The following is a 23,689-nucleotide window of genomic DNA, read 5'->3' on the forward strand; positions in this document are numbered from 1 at the left end:
ATTCCAGCCGCCTCTCGGCATGTTTGCCGTGCTGTGGCCGGACCTCTGGCCCGCCTAATTATAGTGAATGGGGCTGAAGCGGACTTCCAGCGGCACGGTGCACTAGCGGTAGCACGGATCCAGCAGGCTGTTACCCCGCCGGAACAGCCTGTAGGAGAAAGCAACCGCAAGTGTGAAAGTAGCCTTAGAGAATTGGGCCTTTGAGACCCTAGCAAAGCCCCTGCTACCATCATTACTGCTGCCTATACACAGCTATTGGAAAGACCCTACTCTGTGATATACCTCCGAACTGTGCCTATTCCTGCTATATGTACTGCAATGCCTATTGTCTGTTCATTAAATAAATATTTATTGTAACCAATCAGGCCTGGTCTTTCACTCCATCATCCTCCCACTGGTTCTGTACCTGCCCTCTTGTCTCGCACCCCACATCTAAGAGCAAGGGCACCCCAGCCACCATCAGTCAGGAGCCCCAATACCAGGGTGTGCCCCGAGGACATTTCAAATCAAATATGATTGCAATATACAATCAATATTGTTCCTCTTGTGCAGCCCCCCTGTCGTTTATCCTTCTGGTCACCTTCTCCTGCATTTAGAGATGAACTAACATGCTCAGAAGCTTCCCTTTCCCTTCCCTCAGCGCTGGTATAGTGATCTCATAGTGAAGTGGCCCAGACACATTGCTTTCATTCATCTCCACTTCTAAATCCGTAGAAATATATCGCTATATCTCTCTCTAGACAGTGGGGAAGAAAATTGTTGGGGCATTACATACCATAGGTGTGTCTGGGGCTATGCAGGGGAGCAGTGTTGGACTGGGGTTCCTTGGAAGCACCAATGGAAATTATACCTGAGGCACAACTTCTATATCATTAATAAAGTTTAATATGTTTTGAATAAGAGAAATAAACTATAGAGGCAAGTGACTGGCGCCAAAGGCAGACAAATTATTATTTTGTCCTTAGGGACCTTTGGGGCCCATTATGGTATCAGAGCCTGTGTGTATCAGGGGATCCTTCTCTGCTCTGGTGAGCCAGTCCAACTCTGCAGAGGAGGAAGGGGTTAACAAGGGCTAGCTGCAATGCATCCAGGGAAATGCATGTGCTTGATGAGCTGCTGCCCACTCAAAGAAAGGGAGAAATTCCTTCAGATATGTCAGTAAAGGTCAAGTGACATGTCCATCAAAAAGGTTTTTTTTTTAAACTCATCATTCAAAGAATACAGTGGGGCCACTGTATATGGGTAGGTTAAAAAAAGTACATTTAATAGATGCTGAGTGCACTTACAAGCCTGGTGTCAAATATTGCTAAAAAGAAGACAGAAAGATGTAAGGCTCGCAAGTAGAGATGAGTCAAATTTTGTAAAATTTGATTTAGTAACTTTGCCGAAGTTTACTAAGACATTCAATTCATTCCGAATGTATTTGTCACGAAAGATTATAAATCAGGTATGCCCAGGCCACTCTTGGCTGCGGCCATGCTGCGGTGAAGAACCGGGCAGCCAATTTAATAATGAAGACTGCACTGTATAGTTGGTCTTCTTTGTTAAGAGCCGCGCGACACCTTTAAAGCACCTTTAAACAGAGGCTCTTGCTGGTATGGGGTTTGGCTGGTTTAAGGATAACTGTCACATTATATTTTTTTCAATATTAGATTTTGGTGATTAATATCACCTTGTTTGCCATGTTTTAACTTTTGGCTCTTTAGTAAATAACTCCTAAAAAACACATTTATGTCCCCAGTATATGCTATTCTTACCTGAGATAAAAATTTGGTTTCTATGATGGAAGACTAAGGATGCACAAGGAAGCCATCCTCCCGCGTGCGTGCGCGTTTATGTTGCTGGCCGGAACTGACAGTGATGCACAGCGAGTCTCCCCGAGTCCTGCCGAGTTTCGCCGAGTCTCCCCGAGTCCCGCCCGAGTAACACCGACTGCAGCCGAAGGCACCAGTGACTAGGTAGCGCAGCAGAGCTCTCCTGACATCTCGCAGCTCAACTCTACTGAGGTCCCGCAGCTCAGCTCTACTGAGGTCCCACAGCTCAGCTCTACTGAGGTATCGCAGCTCAGCTTTACTGACTGATATATTTATATATAGAATTAAAAAAATATATAAAAAAAAAACTAATTATAATGCATTGACATCTTACTCTGTCACTCTCCACATATACAGTACTAACCAAAAGTTTGGACACACCTTCTCATTCAAAGAGTTTTCTTTATTTTCATGACTATGCAAATTGTAGATTCACACTTATGGCATCAAAACTATGAATTAACACATGTGGAATTATATACTTATCAAAAAAGTATGAAACAACTGAAAATATGTCATATTCTAGGTTCTTCAAAGTAACCACCTTTTACTTTGATTACTGCTTGGCACACTCTTGGCATTCTCTTGATGAGCTTCAAGAGGTAGTCACCTGAAATGGTCTTCCAACAGTCTTGAAGGAGTTCCCAGAGATGCTTAGCACTTGTTGGCCCTTTTGCCTTCACTCTGCGGTCCAGCTCACCCCAAACCATCTCGATTGGGTTCAGGTCCGGTGACTGTGGAGGCCAGATCATTTGGCGCAGCACCCCATCACTCTCCTTCATGGTCAAAAAGCCCTTACACAGCCTGGAGGTGTGTTTGGGGTCATTGTCCTGTTGAAAAATTAATGATGGTCCAACTAAACGCAAACCGGATGGAATAGCATGCCGCTGCAAGGTGCTGTGGTAGCCATGCTGGTTCAGTATGCCTTCAATTTTGAATAAATCCCCAACAGTGTCACCAGCAAAGCACCACCACACCACCACACCTCCTCCTCCATGCTTCACGGTGGGAACCAGGCATGTAGAGTCCATCCGTTCACCTTTTCTGCGTCGAACAAAGACACGGTGGTTGGAACCAAAGATCTCAAATTTGGACTCATCAGATCAAAGCACAGATTTCCACTGGTCTAATGTCCATTCCTTGTGTTCTTTAGCCCAAACAAGTATCTTCTGCTTGTTGCCTGTCCTTAGCAGTGGTTTCCTAGCAGATATTCTACCATGAAGGCCTGATTCACACAGTCTCCTCTTAACAGTTGTTCTAGAGATGTGTCTGCTGCTAGAACTCTGTGTGGCATTGACCTGGTCTCTAATCTGAGGTGCTGTTAACCTGCGATTTCTGAGGCTGGTGACTCGAAGTAATGATGGCCACTCGTTTTTCTTAACTTAGCTGCTTTTTTCTTGCCATAATACAAATTCTAACAGTCTATTCAGTAGAACTATCAGCTGTGTATCCACCTGATGTCACAACCAGACAGCTGAGAAGCTCTGACAGAGGCCTTTCAGAACCTCCTCCTTGAGTTTTCTTTGTTGTGGTATTCAGTTCCTCATCTCGTTAGCCTCTCTCAGCTGTCATTTAGTTGGACTGATTGCTTCCCTTTAAATTCCTCCCCATAATGCTTTACTGGGCGGCTTATACTTCTTCCTGGAGTGTGTGTGCATGCTGATCCTGTTTCCCAGTCTGCTACAAAGTTAAGTGCTGTACATTATCTGTTATTTTCTGTTTGCTGGATCCCAGGTGACCCTGACTCCCTCCGTGTCTGGTGTAGGGAGCCGGTGGTCGTGTCCCCTCACTATTGTAGGGTGTTCAGGGGTTATATAGTCGAGGTCCGTGGATATGCAACCATCCACCTTTGGGATCTTTGCATAGGCTGAGCAGCCAGGGAAAGTGCGAGGTCTTGTGCAGGGGTCTCCCTTTTGATTCCTTAGCTTTGGATCCAGTGAGTCATATATGCATGTTGCTTTGTCTTGTTTCCTGTACACCGTCCGTGACACCTGACTTCTCCACAACGCAACTGATGGTCCGAACCCCATTAATAAGGCAAGAAATCCCACTTATTAAACCTGACAGGGCACACCTGTGAAGTGAAAACCATTTCAGGTGACTACCTCTTGAAGCTCATCAAGAGAATGCCAAGAATGTGCAAAGCAGTAAATAAAGCAAAAGGTGGCTACTTTGAAGAACCTAGAATATTTTCAGTTGTTTCATACTTTTTTGATAAGAATATAATTCCACATGTGTTAATTCATAGTTTTGATGCCTTCATTACAATTTTCATAGTCATGAAAATAAAGAAAACTCTTTGAATGAGAAGGTGTGTCCAAACTTTTGGTCTGTATTGTATATATATATATATATATATATATATTGAAAAAATTAATAAAATAAAAAATAGTAAAATTGCAGTTTTATGCAGACTGGTTGATAAAAGCTGAATCTTCTGAAATATGGGGTAGGTAAGTCTAATAGTTAGTGATTCTGGAATATCATGGTATCAGTAACTACATATATGAAAATTTAAATTAGGGTCCAAATGTGACAGTTATCCTTTAAGTGGGGGCAATATACATATTATTGTTTTTGCCTGTAATCGCCTGCAGGTTGACTCTCTCACACTTCTCTGGTTGCCAGAGATAGAGCTTCCTGCCTGGACATCTATCCTGACCCACTGGAGCTGTGTTGCTGCGTTCTCTGACTGTTGATTCAGAATGCTACCCTCCGGATCCCTGTTGGACCTTTGTGGACAGTTGTTGTCGTCCACCTGGGTGTTTGTGTTTGTCTGTCCTCTCCCTGGTGTTTCCCTCTTAGTGCAGTGGTGAGGACTAGCGATCCCACCGGCCCGTTCACTATCTAGGGCTCATTTCAGGGAAAGCCAGGGTTTAGGCACGTGATCGCCGCACGGGTGAGGAACCCGTCTAGGGACGTCAGGGCAGTCAGGTGCCAGCCGCAAGGTGAGTTAGGGGTCACCACCTTTCCCTCTCCCTTAGGCAGGGCTTTCCCTGTTTTCCTCCCTGTGCGTGACACCGGTCATTACATTATCTCTGGCCCTTATTTTGTGTAGGTAAAAAAAAAAAAAAAAAAAAAATTTTTTTTTTTTTTACCTACTTAGAATCCAGTATGGATCAAATTGCTGCTCTGTCCAAACAATTTCATGGCCTGTCTTTGGAGGTGGTAGGATTGAAGGCGTCGGTCCTCCAGCAACAGCAGCAATTACAACTGACCGCAAGCCCAGCGGTTGCTACTGGTAACCAGGTTGTTGCGGAACCCAAGGTCCCTCTCCCTGACAGATTTTCTGGGGGAAGGGACAAGTTTTTGACATTCCGTGAGGCCTGTAAGTTATATTTTAAACTGCGCCCTCACTCCTCTGGTAATGAAGATCAGCGGGTGGGGGTTGTTATTTCCCTGCTGCAGGGGGACCCGCAGTCCTGGGCGTTCTCTTTACCTACTGATTCCCAGGCTCTTCGGTCAGTGGATGAGTTTTTCGGGGCCTTGGGTCTCATATATGACGACCCTGGCCGAGTAGCACTGGCTGAATCAAGATTACGGAGACTCTTACAAGGAGAACGGCCGGTAGAGGAGTATTGCTCTGAATTCCGTAGGTGGGCTACGGATACCCAATGGAACGACCCGGCTCTCAGGAGTCAGTTCTGCTCTGGGTTATCCGAAAGGGTTAAGGATACGCTTGCATTATATGAGAAATTGGTAACTCCTCTCAAGCAGCAGTTACTCTGTACGGACTTAGACGAGCCTATGCAGCTAGGAGGAACTACTTGTCAGGTCCGTCCTCCTGAGGATTAATGTATGTCCTTCTTTCCTCAGAAACAAAAGACCGTCGGAGGCCTTGGCAATAGGGAACTATTAGCTATTAAACTTGCGTTTGAGGAGTGGCGCCACTTCTTAGAGGGGGCAGTCCACCCCGTCACTGTGATTACGGACCACAAAAATCTCCTGTACCTCGAATCAGCTAAGCGTCTCACCCCTAGACAGGCTAGGTGGTCGCTATTTTTTACCAGGTTTAACTTTGTTATTACCTATCGTCCTGGGGCAAAGAACACCAAGGCTGATGCACTATCTCGTTGTTTCCCTGAAGGGGGTAATGTGAGTGATCCGGTGCCCATTCTACAAAGAGGAGTGGTTGTCTCTGCGGTACACTCTGTTTTGGAGGGGAAGGTGTTAGAGGCCCAGGGGGACGAGAGAAATTGTTTGTACCGTTGAACTTACGTTTCGAATTATTAAAGGAACATCATAATTCGGCACTTGCTGGGCACCCGAGTAGTAAAGCAACCTTGGAGCTATTGTCTCGTCGTTTTTGGTGGCCAAGGTTGCGTCAGGATGTATTGGATTTTGTGTCTTCTTGTTCTACCTGTGCGCGCGCAAAAGTTTCACATACACGTCCTGCAGGGTCTCTATTACCACTCGTCATTCCCAATAGACCGTGGACACATCTGTCAATGGATTTTATCACTGACTTACCTTTGTCTGCGGGTAAAACAGTGATTTTGGTAGTAGTGGACAGGTTTAGCAAAATGGTACACTTCATTGCGTTACCCGCACTACCTAATGCTAAGACTCCTGCTCAGGTATTCGTCAGTGAAATCGTGAAGCTTCACGGGGTCCCCTCCGATGTTGTTTCGGATCGGGGTACCCAGTTTATTTCTAAATTTTGGAAAGCTTTTTGTTCCCGTTTGGGGGTACACTTGTCCTTTTCCTCAGCTTTCCATCCTCAGTCGAATGGACAGACTGAGCGTACCAACCAAAACCTTGAGACATATCTAAGATGTTTTGTGTCTGAAAACCAAGAGTTGTGGTCATCATATTTACCGTTAGCTGAGTTTGCCATAAATAATCGTCGTCAGGAATCCACTGGCAAGTCACCATTTCTTGGTGCATACGGTTTTCACCCCTAATTCTGTACTTTCAAAGAGGGCGGGTCTTCTGGGGTTCCCGAAGAGGAACGTTTTTCGTCATCTCTTTCATCGGTATGGCAGAAGGTGCAAGCTAACTTGAAAAATATGGGAGGTAAATACAAATGCATTGCTGATAAGAGACGGTCGCCAGGTCCGGACCTAGGAGTGAATGACTATGTGTGGTTGTCTACTAGGAATATTAAATTGAAAGTTCCCCCTTGGAAACTGGGTCCTAGGTTTATTGGCCCTTACAAAATTGTAGCCATCATCAACCCCGTGGCTTTTCGCCTGGAGTTACCTCAGACTTTTAAAATTCATAATGTTTTTCATAAGTCGTTACTCAAAAAATATGTTCCACCTCTAGAACCATCACCGCTGCCACCCCCTCCTGTTGTCGTGGATGGTAATCTAGAATTTCAGATATCCTAAATTGTTCATTCTCGTCGGGTCCGCCGCTCTCTTCAATATCTGGTGCATTGGAGAGGTTACGGTCCCGAGGAAAGAATGTGGGTTCCTGCGTCTGAGGTAAACGCAGACAGGTTAGTTCGGGTTTTTCATGCCTCTCATCCTGAGAGACCTGGTCCTGAGTGTCCGGAGGCCCCTCGTAGAGAGGGGGATACTGTCACGAAGGTATCGAGAACCACGCCTGACTCCGTTATACCCGGGGTCAGGAAGTCGCAGCGGTTGGCTGCACGCTCTATTTAAGATAGGGCTGTTTTCCTTATGGTAGCTTTCTGGGTTTGCTTTGCAAACCCTTTTGGCTCACTCAGGGATCCGTAGCTCCTTCTCCTCAGCTGTTCCTTGTCCAGCACTCCCAAACCTCCTTATATTCCTCTCTCACACTTCTCTGGTTGCCAGAGATAGAGCTTCCTGCCTGGACATCTATCCTGACCCACTGGAGCTGTGTTGCTGCGTTCTCTGACTGTTGATTCAGAACGCTACCCTCCGGATCCCTGTTGGACCTTTGTGGACAGTTGTTGTCGTCCACCTGGGTGTTTGTGTTTGTCTGTCCTCTCCCTGGTGTTTCCCTCTTAGTGCAGTGGTGACGACTAGCGATCCCACCGGCCCGTTCACTATCTAGGGCTTATTTCAGGGAAAGCCAGGGTTTAGGCACGTGATCGCCGCACGGGTGAGGAACCCGTCTAGGGACGTCAGGGCAGTCAGGTGCCAGCCGCAAGGTGAGTTAGGGGTCACCACCTTTCCCTCTCCCTTAGGCAGGGCTTTCCCTGTTTTCCTCCCTGTGCGTGACACCGGTCATTACACTATAATTGTCAAAACTTTTTACATAGAGCCCTAGTGCCATCTAGTGGTAGAGTAAAAATTAAGATATGTATTACGATATAGTTGGGGGAATTAACATTTGTGATGTCACTAGTAAATGATCAAACCAGACCAATCCCATTTTTGAATGGGATAAAAAGGTGGCATGAGCTGACAGAGAAAATGCCATCTGATCCCATCTGATACACCAACTTGAGGAAATCATCAGACCCATCCGATGAACAAGGACCACCTATCCAGCCATCCAGGGGGATCCATCCATTCCTTGAAAACATCATTCCATTCCTCAATCTTTTCAAGGAGGACACAACCGTCCAGGAACAAATAGGACCAGACCAGTCTATAGTCCTGAATCTTGAAACTGATTTCTGCTAGCCGATACACTGGTATAGTATATACTTTCCTATATTTTATAGGAGAACGAAAATAATATATTTGCACATATACAGTGGACATAAAAAGTCTACACACCCCTGTTAAAATGTCAGGTTTCTGTGATGTAAAAAAATTAGACAAAGATAAATCATTTCAGAACTTTTTCCACCTTTAACGTGACCTATAAACTGTACAACTCAATTGAAAAACAAACTGAAATCTTTTAGGTAGAGGGAAGAAAAAATATAAAAATAAAATATAGTTACATAAGTGTGCACACCCTTAAACTAATACTATGTTGAAGCACCTTTTGATTTTTTTACAGAACTAATTTTTTTGGGGTATGAGTCTATTAGCATGGCACAATTTGACTTGGCAAGATTTGCCCACTCTTCTTTGCAAAAACACTCCAAATCTGTCAGATTGCGAGGGCATCTACTGTGCACAGCCATCTTCAGATCACCCCACAGATTGGATTCAGGTCTGGGCTCTGGCTGGGCCATTCCAAAACTTTAATCTTCTTCTGGTGAAGCCATTCCTTTGTTGATTTGGATGTGTGCTTTGGGTCGTTGTCATGCTGAAAGATGAAGTTCCTCTTCATGTTCAGCTTTCTAGCAGAACCCTGAAGGTTTTGTGCCAGTATTGACTGGTATTTGGAACTGTTCAGAATTCCCTCTAACTTAACTAAGGCCCCAGTTCCAGCTGAGGAAAAACAGCCCAAAGCATGATGCTGCCACCACCATGCTTCACTATGGGTATGGTGTTCTTTTGGTGATGTGCAGTGTTGTTTTTGCGCCAAACATATCTTTTGGAATTATTGTCAAAAAGTTCAGCCTTGGTTTCATCAGACCATAACACCTTTTCCCACATGCTTTTGGGAGACTTCAGATGTGTTTTTGCAAAATGAAGCCTGGCTTGGATGTTTTTCTTCATAAGAAAAGGCTTTTGTCTTGCCAAGCTACCCCATAGCCCAGACATATGAAGAATACGGAAGATTGTTGTCACATGTACCACACAGCCAGTACTTGCCAGATATTCCTACAGCTCCTTTAATGTTGCTGTAGGCCTCTTGGTAGCCTCCCAGACCAGTTTTCTTCTTGTCTTTTTATCAATTTTGGAGGGACGTCCAGTTCTTGGTAATGTCACTGTTGTGCCATATTTTCTCCACTTGATGATGACTGTCTTCACTGTGTTCCATGGTATATCTAATGCCTTGGAAATTATTTTGTACCCCTCTCCTGACTGATACCTTTTAACAATGAGATCCCTCTGATCTTTTGGAAGTTCTCTGTGGACCATGGCTTTTGCTGTGGCATGCGACGAAGACAATTTCAGGAAAGACCAACTAGAGCAGCTGAACTTTATTTGGGGTTGATCAGAGGCCCTTTAAATGATGGCAGGTGTATGCTGACTCCTATGTAACATGACTTAGAATGTGATTGCTTAATTCTGAACACAGCTACATCCCCATTTATAAAAGGGGGTGCACAGCTGAGGAAAAACAGCCCAAAGCATGATGCTGCCACCACCATGCTTCACTGTGGGTATGGTGTTCTTTTGGTGATGTGCAGTGTTGTTTTTGCGCCAAACATATCTTTTGGAATTATTGTCAAAAAGTTCAGCCTTGGTTTCATCAGACCATAACACCTTTTCCCACATGCTTTTGGGAGACTTCAGATGTGTTTTTGCAAAATGAAGCCTGGCTTGGATGTTTTTCTTCATAAGAAAAGGCTTTTGTCTTGCCAAGCTACCCCATAGCCCAGACATATGAAGAATACGGAAGATTGTTGTCACATGTACCACACAGCCAGTACTTGCCAGATATTCCTACAGCTCCTTTAATGTTGCTGTAGGCCTCTTGGTAGCCTCCCAGACCAGTTTTCTTCTTGTCTTTTTATCAATTTTGGAGGGACGTCCAGTTCTTGGTAATGTCACTGTTGTGCCATATTTTCTCCACTTGATGATGACTGTCTTCACTGTGTTCCATGGTATATCTAATGCCTTGGAAATTATTTTGTACCCCTCTCCTGACTGATACCTTTTAACAATGAGATCCCTCTGATCTTTTGGAAGTTCTCTGTGGACCATGGCTTTTGCTGTGGCATGCGACGAAGACAATTTCAGGAAAGACCAACTAGAGCAGCTGAACTTTATTTGGGGTTAATCAGAGGCCCTTTAAATGATGGCAGGTGTATGCTGACTCCTATTTAACATGACTTAGAATGTGATTGCTTAATTCTGAACACAGCTACATCCCCAGTTATAAAAGGGGGTGCACACTTATGCAACCACATTATTTTAGGGTTTTTTTTGTCTTCCCTCCACCTAAAAGATTTCAGTTGTTTTTTTTTAATTGAGTGGTACAGTTTATAGGTCACATTAAAGGTGGAAGAAGTTCTGAAATGATTTATCTTTGTCTCATTTTTTTTTTACAGCACAGAAACCTGACATTTTAACAGCGGTGTGCAGACTTTTTATATCCACTGTGTGTATATATATATATATATATATATATATATATATACATATATATATTAAATTAACCATATTTTGGGTGTAGAATCTGTTTTGGAATAAGGCTGGTTTGTAACTGCAGTATCATTCTAACTTTTTCCAATATAGGGAGATTTACACATACTGTTGAAAATTATTCTTATATCACTGTATCATCTCCAAGGAACTGAGTTCAGTTCTATGCATGTATGGTTGATTTTATATGTATATATATATGTATATGGATAATTATATAAATCTGAATTAAGTTTAATCTGAGACATCTGTCGGCTGAGAGAAATCAGGTATTAAAGTAATTTTAAATATATTGTAGGGTATTATCACAATAAGGAATTGTAACAAATATATGTATATCCTATAGTTTATTTTTGCACTGTATTATTATTATTCTAATAAATATATATTTTAATTTACCACTGCCTTCTTTTTGTCGTCAAACTCAAAAAATCGCAGATCACAAGCTCTTATTGGCTTGGTCTTTATGATAATAAATTAGTCTCCTTTCTTACAGATTCTAATTTATTTACATTAAGAATATAGACTGTTAATCAGAGCAGTATAAATATTCTGAAAACTTTACAATCACCTGTACCAGTAAGGCTGGCATCATGGGTGGGAATGGAAGCCTCTTTTAGGTGTGGTACATGTGAAGGGTGTAAAATGACCAATTTCCCTAGAAGAACTTCCTGCCTAAAGTTTACCATTAATAATCTAATATATAAAGCTGAGTGTATGTATGTGTGTATGTCCACTAAAGGAATCCGCACCGTCGCATTTACAATCACGAAATTGAGTCCGGTGTCCAGAAGGTTTTAGACCGGGTCTCAGCTCTCTAGGACGTACCATTCCTGAGAAATTCCCCAAAAATGCATTAGCTAATAGAAGCCTGGTCATATGTCCTTATAAGCCAATAGAAGCTCGCAGGCCCTTAGTCACTTATACACACAGTTTTATCCCAGGTTTCCATAACAACCCAGCCATTTTTCTTCACTGCTGTAGGTCAGCTTTAAATGGGCAGGGCACTGTGGATGACACTGTTAAGGGAGCGGAGTGGTCACAGTTAAGGGGGCAGGTAGAGTGGGCATTCAGGCCACCCTCAAAAGACAGACTTAAAAACCCTCCCCCCTGGCCTCGCTAAACCACGACCCAGGTTAGGCCAAGCCCCTCCCACTCCGCAGCTGACGAGGATTGAAAAAATAAAGGTAAAATTCAGAGTCTGAAAGCTGGACTGTCCGGCCTAACACCGGACCTCTGGCCACCCTAGGGGCAGGCTGGTATGGAGGTCACAGTTAAGGGGACGGTCCACTATGAAGGTCAGTTAAGGGGCAGATTGCTGTAGAGGCCACTGTTAAGGGGGTGGAAATCACTGTTAAGGAGATGGGGTACTGTGGAGGTCACTAATGAAGGGGCGGCCACTGTGGAGGTTAATGTTAAATGGGCGTTGGATGCTGTGAAGGTCACTGTTAAAGGGGCGGCGCTGTGGAGGTCTCTGTTAAGGGGGCAGGGAACTGTGGAGGTCACAGTTAAGGGGACGATCCGCTATGGAGGTCAGTGTTAAGGGGTGGGGTGCTGTAGAGGTCACTGTTAAGGGGCAGGAGTGTTGCGGAAATCACTGTTAACGAGACTGGGTACTGTGGAGGTAACTAATAAAGGGGCGGCCACTATGGAGGTCACTGTTAAAGGGGTGGGCACTGTGGAGGTCAATTAAGGGAGGAGGGGACTGTGGAGGCCACTATTAAAGGGGCAGCGGGGTACTGTGAGGTCACTGTTAAGGCAGTGAGGTACTGTGAGCTCACTGTTAAGGGAGCTGGGTTCAGTGGAAGTCACTTTTAAGGGAGCTGGGTACTGTGGAGGTCTCTGTTAAGGGGGCCGGGAATGGTGGAGGTCAGTTAAGGGAACTGTAACCTATGGTCAGTGTTAAGGGGCGGGTGCTTTAGAGTTCACTGTTAAGGGGGCAGTCCCCTGTGGAAGGGGTGGGGCGCTGTGGAACTCACTGTTAAAGGGGCAGGATGCTGTGAAGGTCAAAGTTAAGGGGGTAGGCTGCTGTGGAGGTCCCATTTTAAGAGACAGGGAACTGTTGGGGGGTCAGTGTTAAGGGGCGGGGTGCTGTAGAGGTCGCTGTTAATGGGGCGGGGTGTTGTGGAGGTCACATTTTAAGTGAACAGAGCTCTGTGGAGTTCACTGTCAAGGCAGCGGGTTATTGTGAAAATTACTGTTAACGAGACAGGGTACTGTGGAGGTCACTAAAAAAGGGGCAGCCGCTGTGAAGGTCACTGTTAAAGGGGAGGGCGCTGTAGATGTTACTGTTAAGGGGGCAGGCCGCTGTGGAAGTCACTGTTAAAGGGGCGGGGTACTGTAGAGGTAACTGTTATGGGGGATACTGTCGATATCTTTTAACGACACACACAAACATTAAATGAAATAGATGAAATATACCCATGCGAAGCGGGGTCCTTCTGCTAGTTATACATATAAAATACAGGAGGTACTTACCTGTTGTAGTGTGAGGTTGGTCTATATTATTGAATGTAATTGCAAACAAATAATATATTGGCAGGACTTCTAGAAGCCAGAAAACTACTACTGACTATGAAAAACATACCCTTTCAGCACACTTTAAGAAATTCCATCTCAGTCATCCTAGCCAGTTCAGATTTTTAGCTGTACATTTGATCAGTAAAGACTGTCGAGAAGATGATTATGTGAGTAAAATGTCCAGAACAGAATCAAGGATGATTTACAACTTTAAATCCTTAGTTTCCAGAGGTTTGAATGCAGAAATTGAACAAAATTGAACGACGGAGTAGGGAAATTTTAACAGCAGAGTTAGCTGGACACCAGCCGACACTGCGCAGGCGCTGGGAGCCTCACCAGTGGTTAGGGAAGGGAAAAATTACGGGCCAATTTTTTTTCCCTAGCCTAACTGCTGGTGAGGATCCCAGCGCATGAGCAGTGTCGGTCGGTGTCCAGCTGAGAACATCCATCCGATCACTGCGCCTGCGCACTGGCCCGTAATTTTTCCCTACCCTAACGGCTGGTGAGGCTCCCAGCGCATGCGCACTCTGCTGTGAAATTTTTCTACCCCGTCGTTGTGCGCCTGCTCATGGAAGTGACAAGGATAGGGAAATCTCACAAGGCAGGGAAATATAACGTTACACCGGTGCATGCGCAGTGTTGCCTGGTGTCAAGCTAACTCTGCTGTTAAATTTCCCTACTCCGTCGTTATGCGCCTGTGCGGCACACCTCACGTCATGTCCGGTGCGACCGGAAGTGACGGGGGTAGGGAAATCTCACGAGGTAGGGAAATATAACGTATAGCGCATCCCACGTGCAGGGAACGCCGATCCTCTCTGCCAGTTGGGCGCCTCTGTATGCAATGCCCTCCATGCTCCTGATGAGAATTTCGTCATAGAATATTTAGAAATGCGTCGAGCAGGGTTAGTTTTATTAGGCAGGGCCAGTTAGGCCATTCATAATTGCGGCTCAGCGGAGGGTGGTTCCAGGGGGATTTAGGTAGCACATATCCCTTCTATTACGTACAGGGACCCCGTATATTTACAGATGTGGTCAAGGCACTGGGATCATATGTACACAAGAATCCCAGCCTGACTGCTTACATTGTTCTGTGGGTGTGCTGTGCTGCCTTATGGACGAGGTGGTGCCGAGCGTAGGTCACGAACACGATTGAGCATCCGTCCTGCAGCACATCAGTCACCTACCCAAACAAGCCCTTGTTGTATTTACATTTCGTTTGGGGATAATTCCATTTTAATTTTGATATATTAATAAAGTTTTGTTGTTTTCTTTTTAAGCCGTCTACCCCCTTTCAGTGATTCCCATTCTACAAACCGGATTCCCAAAAAGTTGGGACACTAAACAAATTGTGAATAAAAACTGAATGCAATGATGTGGAGATGGCAAATGTCAATATTTTATTTGTAATAGAACGTAGATGACAGATCAAACTTTTAATCCGAGTAAATGCATCATTTTAAAGGAAAAATACGTTGATTCAAATTTTCACGGTGTCAACAAATCCCCCAAAAGTTGGGACAAGTAGCAATAAGAGGCTGGAAAAAGTAAATTTGAGCATAACGAAGAGCTAAAAGACCAATTAACACTAATTTGGTCAATTGGCAACATGATTGGGTATAAAAAGAGCTTCTCAGAGTGGCAGTGTCTCTCAGAAGCCAAGATGGGTAGAGGATCACCAATTCCCACAATTTTGCGCAGAAAGATAGTGGAGCAATATCAGAAAAGTGTTACCCAGCGAAAATTGCAAAGACTTTGCATCTATCACCATCAACTGTGCATAACATCATCCGAAGATTCAGAGAATCTGGAACAATCTCTGTGCGTAAGGGTCAAGGCTGTCAAACCATACTGGATGCCCGTGATCTCCGGGCCCTTAAACGACACTGCACCACAAACAGGAATGCTACGTTAAAGGAAATCACAGAATGGGCTCAGGAATACTTCCAGAAACCATTGTCAGTGAACACAATCACCGTGCCATCCGCTGTTGCCAGCTGAAACTCTACAGTGCAAAGAAGAAGCCATTTCTAAGCAAGATCCACTAGCTCAGGCGTTTTCACTGGGCCAGGGATCATTTAAAATGCAGTGTGGCAAAATGGAAGACTGTTCTGTGGTCAGACGAGTCACGATTCAAAGTTCTTTTTGGAAATCTGGGACGCCATGTCATCCGGACCAAAGAGGACAAGGACAACCCAAGTTGTTATCAACGCTCAGTTCAGAAGCCTGCATCTCTGATGGTATGGGGTTGCATGAGTGCGTGTGGCATGGGCAGCTTGCATGTCTGGAAAGGCACCATCAATGCAGAAAAATATATTCAGGTTCTAGAACAACATATGCTCCCATCCAGACGTCATCTCTTTCAGGGAAGAACCTGCATTTTTCAACAAGATAATACCAGACATTCTGCATCAATCACAACATCATGGCTGCGTAGGAGAAGGATCCGGGTACTGAAATGGCCAGTCTGCAGTCCAGATCTTTCACCTATAGAGAACATTTGGCGCATCATAAAGAGGAAGGTGCAACAAAGAAGGCCCAAGACGATTGAACAGTTAGAGGCCTGTATTAGACAAGAATGGGAGAGCATTCCTATTTCTAAACTTGAGAAACTGGTCTCCTCGGTCCCCAGACGTCTGTTGAGTGTTGTAAGAAGAAGGGGAGATGTCACACAGTGGTGAAAATGGCCTTGTCCCAACTTTTTGGGGATTTGTTGACACCATGAAATTCTGATTCAACATATTTTTCCCTTAAAATGGTACATTTTCTCAGTTTAAACTTTTGTTCCGTGATTTATGTTCTATTCTGAATAAAATATTAGAAGTTGGCACCTCCACATCATTGCATTCAGTATTTATTCACGATTTGTATAGTGTCCCAACTTTTTGGGAATCCGGTTTGTACTAGACCCCCGGATAATCGGTATATCCTTATGTTTATAGCGCTTATATTGGACTCTTTGCCTTTTTATTGGATTCTAACTTCTACCAAGCTGATCTATTAATCTACTGCACGGTTATCAAGCGATCAACAAGGAAGAGGCGCACTATCGCACCACAGAGCCCAGCCAGATCACGGAGAAGACTTACAAGATCAACAAGCAATGGTGAGTCGCCAACATATACTGTGTGTAATATCGCAGAGCTTGTTTTAGCCGGATCGGTTGCATCCTATATTGAAGAAAGAACTACAACAGCTATTATACCATTGGTAATATCTATGGATGGATAACTGCAGTTCTGAGCGCACCATTATGCTTCAGATATCATCTTTTTTTTATAAATAATGTTTATTGGGATCAATTTACATTTTATTACCATCTCTAGCCATATTGATTAGGAAGATTTAACAAATAAGGGCTCATTTACATCAGCATTTGTTATTTCTGTTATAGGAGCGAACAAGATAAAATAACAGAAGTGCCGGATTCGGCACAGAGCTGAAGCAAACAGAGTCGAACAGACCCCATTGACTATAATGGGATCTGTTTGGTTTCTTTGAAAGGGGAACAATGGGCATTACTACTGTGAAGAGGGCACAGAGGGCATTCGTACTGTGAAGGGTGTGGGCATAACTGTTATGGGGCACAGAGTGGGCATTACTACAGTGAAGTGGTACAGTGGGCATTACTACTGTGAAGGGGCACAATGGGCATTACTGCTGTGAAGGGGGCACAATGGGCATTACTACTTAGAAGGAGCACATAGGGCATTACTACTAAGAGGGGGCATAACTGTTATGGGGGCACAGTGAGGGCATAACTACTCTGAAGGGGCACAGAGAGGGAATAATTACTGTTAGGGGGCACAAAGAGGACATTACAACTGTAAAGGGGGCAGAGATAGTGCATTACTACTGAGAAAGGGTTTATAGAGAGGGCATAACTACTGTGAGGGGAGCACAATGAGGGCATAACTAATGTGAAGGTGGAACAATGAAGGGTTAAGTACTTTAAGGGGACACATTGTGGGCATAACTACTGTGAAATTTGCACAATGAGGGCATAAATACTGTGAGGATACACAATATGGGCATAACTACCATGAGGGGGCACAATATGGGCATAACTACCGAGAGGGGGCACATATCTGAACAAAACTACTATGAAGGTTGTAAAATGAGGGCAATACTACTGTGAGGGGGTACAATTTTTCAAAGTATTGGGGTGGAGAGGGTGTTCCAGAGAATGGACCAACCCCAGGTGCCAAACACCTTAGGCACGCCACTGCGGAGGCCCTGAATGGAGCCTCCAATGCAGATGTGAACGTAGCCTAAGACATCATTTAGCGCTAATCATTTCCACGTGGAATAACTATTGAACACAAGAATGGATGCTGTCTTTTCATGGTTTTATGATGGATCAGTCATTATCATTTTATGTATATTACCTAGCATAGCTAGATTTCTTATATTTTATATGGTATCTTATTTCATCTTATTTTATGTTATCTTTACACTGTTGTTTAAAGTGTCCTCATTAAACATCGCTAACATTTTCAATGAATGCCTTGAGAGCCTTCTTTCCATCTCCTTCATCTTTTTAACAAAGGTTTCATTGTGTGCGTCTATGAGGACATCATTGTGGTTTTATACAGGAGAATGGCAGCTATTTTATATACTTCCTGATCTACAACGCAGACTATGATAAAATCTTGATGTGTGCAGCAGCATTAAAACTATTGCAGAGGTCCTGCTATATTTACTAGATGTTTGGTACAGGGAAAACTACATCCGAGCATGGAGCACACTTTCTGTGGCACAGTTAGAAGTGATGTGATCGGAATGCCAATGATGCCCGGTACCATCAGCCATGAAAGAGGCTACAGTGCGGTTTTTGTTATGGCGTGCAGTACTCACAGCAGCTGTAGGGAGGGCAGATGAGAAAACATTCTGTCCTTCAGCTCAGAAAACGTCCCATTGACCAGACTCCTAAAAGAGCGAAGGGAAATAAAAGTCACACACAGATTGTTTATGGCACATTATAGGGCATTAACTGATTATAAACCTCTGCACAAATATAATGTACTGTACCAGGAAATGGATGCACTAAAATACGAAGAACAAGCCAAAAAGTTAAATGATGGCAAACAGTTGATCGGTGTAGTATCCAAAGCCAAGCAAATGTTGTGGCATTGTGAACTGCAATAGAAAAACGCAATGCGACTAAATTGAATATCAGTCTTGCGCCATACATTTACCATTAACATGTATTCGAGGGACAAAGGCCCTGATTTACCAGTCCTCGTCATAATTTAAATGACTCCTCCGGCAGTCCGTGCGCAAGACTGAAATCTACTCCCATTCATAGGTGGCATAGATTTCAGTTTCTGGTATAAATGATGATAAATGTTTTGGGGCCCATGGCTCTACCTATACTCCACCCTCACCTCTTTTTGGAAACTGCCATGGACAGAGTAAAAAACGCCAGCTGCAACTAATCTTAGTCCTAACAGCATCTAAAAAGTTGCATATTTGGGTTTTGCTATTTTCTTATGCCAAAACCAAGGTATAGAGAGATGGCAAATCTCCCCCAAAGAGTTTCAATCCCATGCAGGGGCATAGCTATAGGTTGTGCAGAGAGAGCAGTCGCTCTTAGGTTCTGGTCCTTAAAGGGAATCTGTCACTAGAGACCTCCCTATTAAATCAAGAGCACATTTAGATAGCTGTAGTTCATCTGAATAAAATGGGTTTTTTTTCTGCTTTTTGATCTGAGGCTCTGTTCCTGAGATATGAGCATTGCTCATAATGTGCAAATTAAATGTTTGGTGCAACCAGGGCGTCACCATTGCTCTAGTCGCACCAAAGCTCTGCTCTTTCAGCGCCCAGCCGCTCCCTGCCTGTTTTGATTGACAGGGCTTCACATTGGCGATGTACTCTTGCCTGGCACTGTGTTCTTGGGTGCGTCGCTTTGGGTATTGGCTCTGCCCTGGCAAGTGCTAAGGTTGTTCTGCACATGCGCTGATACGTGACATGATGGCACAGGTGCAAGAGCAATGGGCCAGGGAAGATTACTTCGCCAATGCTTGGCATTGTCAATTAAAGCAGGAAGGAAGGTGCTGGGCACTGGAAGGAGCAGAGTTTTTGCTTGAGAGCAATGGTGACACACCAAAAGGCTAATTTACATATTACAAAATATGCTCACATCTCAGGAACGGAGCCTTGGATCAAGAATGGGGAAACATCATTTTATTCAGGTGACCTACAGCTGTCTAATTGTGCTCTTGGCTTGATAGTGATGTTTCTGGTGACAGGCTCCCTTTAATGGGCTTACAGGCCCATGTACCACATAAGAATGACTATTATACATGGCATATTATGGTTGACTTTTCTTAAGAGCCTAGGAATTTCGCCTAACGTCTATGCTCACAAATAATTTTTTCTTTAGGCATAAGTCATATAATTATCTTAATAGCTTTAGACTAATTTGATACTGATGTGATATTATAGCAGATACAGTGTGTACCCTTCAGAATTTTCTATATTTCTGCATAAATGTGACCTAAAACTACATCCAGTTTTGACACAAGTCCTAAAAGTAGATAAAGATACCCAAATCACATGGGGGGGGGGGGGGGGGGTAATGGGGCATTCACATAATTGTGAAAATTGAGGATCCACAAAACATGGTGGGGTCCATGTGCATCCCACACTTTTCGTGGGCCCCATTGAAAAAATGCCTACTCTTGTCCGGAAAACAGACAAGAAATAGGGCATGTTCCATTATTTGCAGCCCGGCCTCACGGTTGTGGATGGCTCACTGACGACAACTGTGTGCTGTCCACATTTTTTTGTGGCCCCATAGAAATGAATGGGTCCATATGCGATCTGCAAAAAATGCGGATTGGATGCAGGCCAGAAATATGATTGTGTGAATGAACCCTAAGAAAGAGAGGAAGAGGCAAAGATGTCCTCAGCTCATGCTGTAACCCTATAGCCCTGTGTAAATCGGCACTTTTTTATTTAGCTGTGAGGTTCTCATTGTGTCTGTTCAAAGGAGAATATTTTGTTATAAAGCCAACTTGCAAGCTGAGTCAGCATCTTCACATATAACAGGCTACCGTAGGTTCATTTGCCGGCATATTGGCAGGTCTTGCAGTTTGGAGACCTACTGTAGCTTTATAGTTCAGTATTAGTATATTGCTCATTTTGGGTAGTGTTATATTTTTATTATTGGAAATCATTATTGGAAATCATTAGTTGTACATTATCTAAACCAAGCCTATCACGTCCAAAATTCTTGTCTGTTCTGTGATGCAGGGATTATACCGGACAGTAGCTTTGCTTACATGTATGTTTCACATAAGAGGACTACAGGTTTCACTACACAACGTATGACACGTGGCACAACATATGACACGTGGTACCTATTTTATTCCCAGTACACATTTCATCCATGGAGAGCTGGTTGGTCAATCAATCTTGAGGGTAAATAAAATTTAGCGGACAGTATGGTGCTAAGCGTTTCCATACAGTGCTCGTGTCTACGACTTTGCCATGTGCACGAATTCTAAGTATAAAACTTAGGCAGAGTTGATTAAGCCCTGCACTCCAAAAATTTTGCAACATTTTGCATTTTTACACCACTCACTCCCGTGCCTCTTAAAAATTCTGGGGCAGCATACACCAGCAAGATTTCTTACTAAGACTGGCATCAGAAATACCAGTCTTAAAAAATTTCCCCCATAGATTTTGTATATGGAGGTCCAGGTGCTGAGACTCTATGACATATATCATAATTCTTATGAAACAGTAAGTACACTTTAAAGGCTTAGTTTCGATGCAAAAAAGAAGAATGAGTTTAAAGGGGGTTTTCCATGTTCATGATATTAATGTCCTATCCTCAGGATAGGTCATTAATATCCAATCATTGGGGTCCAGCACCCCGCACCCCCACCGGCACTGGAACTAGCACTTCAAATGAGGCTGGAAGAACAGCTCCGTTCAAAGTGTAGTGGCCGTGTTGGGTTACTGCACCTCATCTCACACTTAAGTGAAAGGGAGCTAAGCTGCAGTAACCCAGCATGGCCACTACACTTTGAACGGAGCTGTTCTTCCTATTCCATTCAAGAGATATTTCCAGCGCCAGGGGCTGCAGAAACAGCTGATTGGTGGGGGTGTCAGGTGTCGGACCCTCACCAATAAGATATTAATGACCTATGTTGAGAATAGGTTATCAATATCAGGAACCTGGAACATCCCCCCCCTCTTTTTTTTAAAGAACAACCAGACAGATTTGCTAAAATGGGAAAATGGGTGACAACATTTTGGTAGATGTAATGGCTACCATATTAGTTGTCACCCAGCTTTCTGATGTAAGGACGGTTATAAACTAGTGATTGTACATGTATTTACATATTACTACAGACCATACAACAGAATCACGGGGCTCCCAGTGGACCCTGTAACCTCTATTGGGGTATGCCAGGTGTTTCCATGTCCTTGCGGCAAAACTAGCAATGCATGCTTTGCTTCGGAATTCTTGCTGTCAAAAAGTATAGCACTGCTGACTGAACCCCTAAAGGTAGTGTGAATAGAGCCTTAGAAGAGTAGGGATTCCAAAAAGCTTGTCCAGGAGTCTTAGACCATATTCAGTAAGTGCAGTGTTAGGCTAAGTTTACACCTGTGTTGGAACGTCCATTTTGGGCCTCTGTCACAGATTCTGTCAAAACTAGTGGACAAAAAAGTCCTGCATGCCCAACTTTTTTTCCACTTACAGAGCACACACTCAGAAATGAAAATAGAATGGACCCCATCATAGTCAATGGAGTCCGATTCAGTTATCTGCCTGGTCCAGCAGTTCGGTTGTTTTCATTCTTCTTCCAGCACTGTGGAAATTGACAGCGCTGGTGTGAACCTTGTCTTAGATACATATTTTTAAGCTGGTTCCCTTATTTGGAGAGTCCAAAAAAGTTCAACCCCTGAGAAAAGGCCGACCCTAAATGTCCACTAAGAGGGATACTTAGGAGAGCCAGGCTTGCACAATAAAACCAGAATGCATAATGAGTCGATAATTAAGCATTGAAAACTACCAAGCACATGTGGGTGGTAAAAGATGGTTAAAAGCTATACACATGCCACACCGATATGGAAACCCTTTCACTTCTTTGCTCCTCACTTGTTCTAGTCCATATCTTTGGAAAGCATTGCTCTATCTGCATGCACATCAGTTATGACTGTCTATCACATTTACAATGCAATCTTTAGTAGACTGTTACATAACTGGACAGCTGTAAGACCTTAATCCTGTCCCTGGTACTTAGGTAAATATGGCTGCAGAGCTCCTCTTTAAAGAAGCTCTTGCAGATGTACATCATTCCTCATTCATACAACTTCTGCAGCTGACGTTCCACTTACAAGGAGCTGATGTCGCTGGAGATGGTCTTTGGGATCCCAGAAGAACCGACACAAATGACTGATTCCTTGGTGCAGCTGCATGTGGACGGACATCTCACTGGTTTCTTAAGTTGAAGAGTATTCTGTATACATCCAAGCAACATAAAAACGAGCAGGGGTTCCTTAATAATAGGCGCCATCATCCTGACCCCCCAGGCTGGGTGTATGTGTGTGCACTGTGAAATAGTGAGGACAGAGGCTTGGGAAGAAGCTGGCTGGCAGGCATTCCTTATTCTGACTGCACCATACTACACTGCACTTGTCTCCTGACATCAGCACTTCAGCTGCAGCCTGTGTTTTTTCTCTTCCCTCCAATGAATAATTTATTAAACACTCCATTCGGGTGAGTTTAAAAATAATCCCCAAGTAGCAAAGGTTTCAGAAGATTGGATCTTCCTTGAACATGAGAACAAATCTGGGGATGACCTTGCAAGGGCTATGAAGAGTTGTGATCTGTCACTCAGAATGACACCGAGATGCCTGGGGACTGCTTGAGGGAAATCTTCCCATGACAAGTATATCACATTGCAAATGTTATTTTAGTTTTGGAAGATCAGATAGGATTTAGGTCACGCAGTAAAGGAAGAGTTAACAGGACAGGCCTCCGCTAGATTTTTCTAAAGGAACACAAGCAATTCCCATAATTAATAAAAGATAAATGGGCCTATGTTGGTTTCGGTGTAGGCCTCACGCTACATTTCGTTATTTTTTTTGCATTTTGTAGAAAAATGTAGAGAACCATATGAAAACCTTCCACATTCTGCAGATGTAACACTCGTACACATGGTAAAAACATTTTTATGTGATTTTTTTAAATTATAGAAATGCTAGAGTAATGAGATGCTCTATATAGCTGGGTTCACAGAAAATACATGA

The 23,689-nt window shown here is 43.7% G+C and overlaps 1 protein-coding gene across 2 annotated transcripts in view; it reads right to left on the reverse strand.

Annotated features, from left to right (window-relative positions):
- The window catches only part of LGI2 (leucine rich repeat LGI family member 2), a 59,119-nt gene extending 36,109 nt beyond the window's left edge, over positions 1-23,010 (reverse strand). For both annotated transcript variants that reach the window (XM_044283678.1, XM_044283594.1), the window contains exons 1-2: positions 22,775-23,010; positions 18,278-18,349 (exon numbers count right to left, since the gene is read on the reverse strand). In XM_044283678.1, coding sequence (XP_044139613.1) covers positions 18,278-18,349; positions 22,775-22,956 — 254 coding nt within the window. In that variant the 5' untranslated portion in view covers positions 22,957-23,010. The remainder of the gene's footprint in view (positions 1-18,277; positions 18,350-22,774) is intronic.
- Between the last annotated feature and the right edge of the window lie 679 nt (positions 23,011-23,689).

Source organism: Bufo gargarizans, chromosome 1 (assembly GCF_014858855.1).
Source record: "Bufo gargarizans isolate SCDJY-AF-19 chromosome 1, ASM1485885v1, whole genome shotgun sequence".
NCBI lineage: Eukaryota > Metazoa > Chordata > Amphibia > Anura > Bufonidae > Bufo > Bufo gargarizans.